The 5270-nt window shown below is 43.8% G+C and overlaps 1 protein-coding gene across 1 annotated transcript; it reads right to left on the bottom strand.

The window, feature by feature from the left end:
• Positions 1–214: 214 nt before the first annotated feature.
• Positions 215–4819, bottom strand: bmp10 (bone morphogenetic protein 10). Its single transcript, XM_031300602.2, has 2 exons — positions 3783–4819; positions 215–2579 (listed from the first exon to the last, which is right to left on the bottom strand). The coding sequence occupies exons 1-2, from the start codon at positions 4186–4188 to the stop codon at positions 1498–1500; spliced, it is 1488 nt and encodes a 495-aa protein (XP_031156462.1). The 5' UTR covers positions 4189–4819; the 3' UTR covers positions 215–1497.
• Positions 4820–5270: the final 451 nt, after the last annotated feature.

Here is a 5270-nt window from a genome sequence, read left to right on the forward strand (position 1 = left end):
AGTTGACAGACTAAGATGCTTTGATTGATAATTGTAATGTGGAAAAAAGATCATGTACAATAAACTGTGAACATCAGTATGGCATTTTAGCGCCAAATATTCACTTCCATCTTGATACGAGATAATACTAACAACATTTTGATAGTAACCTTTCTGAAACAGTAAGGATCAGCGATTAATTCATTGTTAAGTAATTTTTTGTCTCATTTTAAAAATGTTTTAGAAATTGTTACCATTTATCATCCCAAAAGAATTAATTTTATGCTGCAAATGCATTGTCATGGATACAAAACCTGCTCTACACCAAGTAACTTACAAATGTACATATATAGTTATCTACTCTGTTGTAAAAATTAATAAATTAGAACAATAAATAGTCTTTTATTTGACACAAGCAGCAGAGGTATTAAAAGGCTTTTAAACAAAGAAACTGTATTTATGTAACCGTGTTTCCTTTGGGTCGTATCCATAAAGGGAATGTCCACTCTTGAGTTTGGCCATCAGATAATAACTGTCCAAAACGGCCATTTTTACTACAAAAGTTATGGACTCAACTGAGGAGATATGTTGGGGCACATGGTGCTAGGTCAGGGAGTTGAGCCGGTTAAGATTGTTTGTTGCCTAGGAATGTGGACAACCCCTGCCCCCTTTTCCTGTCCCACTCCCCCATCCCACCTCCTCAAAAGTTGCCCAGAATGCCGTCCAGTTCTCCAAGCCAATCACGAGTGGTGATATACATGTTTCTAAACCCCCCACAACTTGCTATCACTGTTGCTTGGGGGAGTGGAAAAGAGGCATGTGAAGTGGGTAACAGGATTGGGATAGATAACCCTTCTACTAGGAGAACAGCGCTACAGTACGTATCAGGAGGCTGCAGGAGGCAGGAGGTGGGCCTGGAGAGTTCATGTCTTGTCAGGTTGCCTCACCGGGGTCATTTCACTGCGCCAGGACACATGAAGTGCTGATTAGTGTTTGCAACGAGTGGGGAGGCCAGAGATAAGTGGAGAGGAAGACAGATGTCAGAGGGAAGGAAAGGGGGGGGGCAACTGGTTCCCACTGGTTCCCACCAGGCCGCATACAGTGTAGGATGTGCTTGGTTCAGTCCTTTCAATTTCTGTGGGTATAAGGGCACACCTTGACATCACTATTGACGACAGATTGACTGTAGATCTGCAGCACACTGGCTTTCCACTGTCCGAATAATGGGAACTGATATTCATGCCTTTAGATGAAATACTTGTTGTTTCTGTTTTGCTGTTTAAAACATATATATGTCCACAATAATTCATTTGGCGCACACATAGTTTCATGAATAGTGAATGTGCACTTCCAATCTCAGTAAACCCTTCCAGAGATTCCAACAATTGTCCCTTTGTTGAAGACAGTCCTGGCTAACCTCCTTTCTCAGCTGTTAGTTACTGTTACTGTTAGTGCTGTGTCTTACCTCTTATTGTAAGTGAAGACTTTATGAACAGTTAAACTCCTTCAAAGCATAGACTATCTGCAACCACACTCAGCTACCACCATGCCTTCAAACTTGTACTTGTAGGTGACCACGCCTGTGTCATCCAAGTACAGCAGGGAGATGGGGTCCAGCTTTGTGGGCACACAACAAGCTTGTGATGCCTTCTGAGGACTGTTGATGTTGATCAATGTCTGGACAATGGCATGCTTGGTGGGTGTGACATGCTTCGTCAGTGGGAAAGAACAAATGCCAGTGCATTCAAAGGCATCGTAACCAGTGGGTGCCAGGATCCAACTGTCCCATCCAATGTCCTTGAACTCTACAAACAGAGATTGTTTCTTGCAGTGGTTTCCCTTGGCATTGCGACGAATGCGGGATGCTGTGTCATAGATCAGATTGGAGCGCATTTGGATGAGGTCCTCTTCATCCGGCTCTGCTTCTTCATCTCCCTCCTCCCTGTCCCTCCCCAGCTCCCCCCACAGACCATTCAGGCCCATCCCTAAGTCGTCCTGGAGAATCATGTTAGAGGTTTCGTGGTCAATCATCTCGTTCAGCTCGCGCTTGTCATTACGGTGATCGCTACTTTGGTCATCGGAGAAAACAATCAGCAGGGGTTTGTGTTTTTCCTCAGGGCTGGTGTCAATCTTCATGTCCCCTTCAGGAGGATTCTTGTCTTTGTTTTCCTCTGTGATACCTTGAACTTTATCTTCATTAGCAATGCTGGCAATGTGCACTTCCAACCGGTGCGTGGTCCCATGGTCAGATTTGCGCCAGCGTTGAACAGCAGCAGTGAGGTCAAAGGCTTGCCAGCCGTTATCAGTGCCGTAGACCTGGCGGGAAGCCAACTCCACCAGCTCTAACTGCTCTCCTCCCCCTCTGAATCCATCGCCTCTCACAGGGTTCTCAGCAGTCATGTTCTCATCTCTGACACGCGATTCTACCTCGTAGATAGTGACCTTGCGGTCAACACCAGCGTAGAGGTGACGGTCAGTCTGGACAAGGGTGTAGAGGCGAAGCTCGGCCGCTGTGATGCATTCATGATGGGGGACTGACACATTAAAGAGGAGCGGGTGACGCCTCACTCCTCCAACACCAACAATACTGGGAGATGAATCTGGAGAAGAGAAATAGATGGTCAACGTTTAACTATTTGTTAGTTGAAATATTTTGTATAGTCCTTTTAATGAGGTTTTAAGCTGACTTCTATAACATATCCTAACCCTAACACTAACATTTTAACCCAAACCTAACCTAACTCTATTGAAACCAAACCAAACCTAACCCAGGCAGCACCTTGGGGACCGTTACCTTGATTTTTTAATTTTTAAATAGTTTTACTTCTAGTCATTATCTTTATTGTGACTATTATTGCCATTGTTCATCATACCCCCAACCGGCACCGTCAGACACCGCCTACCAAGAGCCTGGGTCTGTCCCAGGTTTCTTCTTAAAAGGGAGTTTTTCCTCGCCACTGTCGCACTTACGCATTCATGCATGCTCTTGGGGGAATCACTGGAATTGTTGGGTCCTTGTAAATTATAGAGTGTGGTTTAGGCCTACTCTATCTGTAAAGTGTCCTGAGATAATTCCTGTTATGATTTGACACTATAAATAAAATTGAATTGAAATTGAAATTGAATTTTAACCCAAATCTAACCCTATTGAAGATTTTGTCCTCAATGTCATCCTTATTTGGAAAACTATTATCTTAATTTCATTGCAAGCTGTTCCAAGCTGTATTGCAAGGATGTTTCTTTAAAGTGGTGGCTCTGACGCACTTCCTATTGCATTACTGTCTGTGGTCTCTGTTGACGCTTTTAAAAAGCAGCTCTATTTAAACTGGCTATTGTCTTATGTTTGTGTTTAAGTTTTTTTTTTAATTTTTATTGGCACTGTTATTGTATTTCTTTTTTTACTGTTATTGGGTCTTGTTTTTTAATGAAGAACTTTTTCACTTTGTCTGTAAAACCCTAGCCCTAAATAAACTTATTGAACTAATTTTCATATGAAAATTACCTTGCACAGAGAAGTAAAAAGGAACAGGGTCATGACTAAGGCGTGGATTTAAACAACTACATTTGGTTCGTACATGCTTCAAGCTACAGTCTACTTAAATCTGTACATGTTTACAAGAAAACGTTTGTTCTCAGTGTCTTGACTAATATTCTTTGGCCTGGAAAATACAAATAATGTTTAAATGACAAATGTATAAAAATATTCAATAACATGGCAGCAGAAGAAATAACCGGCAATTCACTTTTTTAGTCAATGCATATGATCAACAGGGGCATCATCATATGGAGCAGAAGATCTCTACCTTCATTTTTGAAGCTGCGGATGATGTTGGCGGTGGGCATTGCCGTGTGGTCATTAGCAAAACGGTTGTAGAGCTCCATCATGTACTCAGGTGGCTCTTCTCGTGTGCCTCCAGGAGGCATTGGAGGAGAACTCAAACCAGACAGGTTGAAAGTCCGCAGAAACTGTTCCTTCAGGCTCTCCAGCAGGCTCTGCATGTTCATGTTGTTGTCCTGCTCCAGCAGTGACGGATCCACTACCCCTCCATGCCCGTCTCCCAGCCCCGGAGCGGGGCGATACCTCTGATGGGTGTTGGAGATTGGGCTGCTGTGTCCACAGAGCCCGTGGAGCAGCAGGATAGGAAACAGCAAGAGCAAAGTCTTGGAGCTGCAGATGGTTCCCAGTTTAGAGACCCAAATGCTCGCCATGGGAAAAACAATCTGCAGCTTTCTATTGTATGCCCTCTAGGGTTGTCTACAGTATGGATGGGCTGATGCAACAGTAAGACAAAATGACTGTGATCTCTGAACGCCTTAATCCAAAGGTTATTTGAAATTGTGGTCAGTTCATCTGTTGGCAAAGAAAGTTGTGGCAGGATCCCTGGCAGGAGACAGAAGAGTTGTTGACCCTTGCTCTGACCAGTGTGAGCCTTTCTTCAGGAGTGTATGTCCCTGCTGCTCTATTCCAGATCTCACAGCATTTATTCTCATGCACACCTTTTGATGTCCTGTGCAACTGGGCTGCATTTCCGGTGACAGGGTGGCCGAAGCTCGTCTTTGTCCATCCGAGTCATCTCTGTTGTGTTGTGTCCTCTCCTCTGTCAGTCTCTCTCTCTGCTCTCTTCTTTCCAGCTCTTTCTGTCCCTTATCTATGATATGGTGGGCTCTGCATTGCTCAGTGCTTATGGTCTCTTTGCTGGTGTGTGTGTGTGTGTGTGTGTGTGTGTGTGTGTGTGTGTGTGTGTGTGTGTGTGTGTGTGTGTGTGTGCGCACGCGCACGTGTGATGCACATGAGCGTGTTATCTCACAACTTCCTTAATGAGGATTTTGTAAACACTGTCCTGTAGCCTCTTCCTTGTGGAAGCGCTATTTTGTCTGGGTGGGTGCTCCAGGCTTGATATTCTTCATTTGTTTATTTGCTTTGTAAATGGTGGAGGTCTTCGAGCTGCATCTAGGCTCCATTGACCGTTTCTTTTTTTTTTTTGACAAACTACACCACGGCTCTGTTGATGTCGTTGAATGTAACAGGATATATCTATTAGACAACACTTGTCCAAATGAAATTGAAACGCAATGAGGTGTGAGGCCTTAATGATCAAGGATGAAAGATACTGAGTCTGGAGGACATTTCTAGTAGCTCATGAGAACAACAGAGTTGTACAAAATAATCAGTCATGTTCATTCAACAAAGTAACAATCACATAACATAACAACCCCCACCCCCCTGTTGTTCTGTGTGTATTTCCTCTTCTGGTAAGTTGACACTGTGTCTGAAATGGGTTATCTGGGCA

The sequence above is a fragment of the Sander lucioperca genome, chromosome 2 (assembly GCF_008315115.2).
Source record: "Sander lucioperca isolate FBNREF2018 chromosome 2, SLUC_FBN_1.2, whole genome shotgun sequence".
NCBI classification, from domain to species: domain Eukaryota; kingdom Metazoa; phylum Chordata; class Actinopteri; order Perciformes; family Percidae; genus Sander; species Sander lucioperca.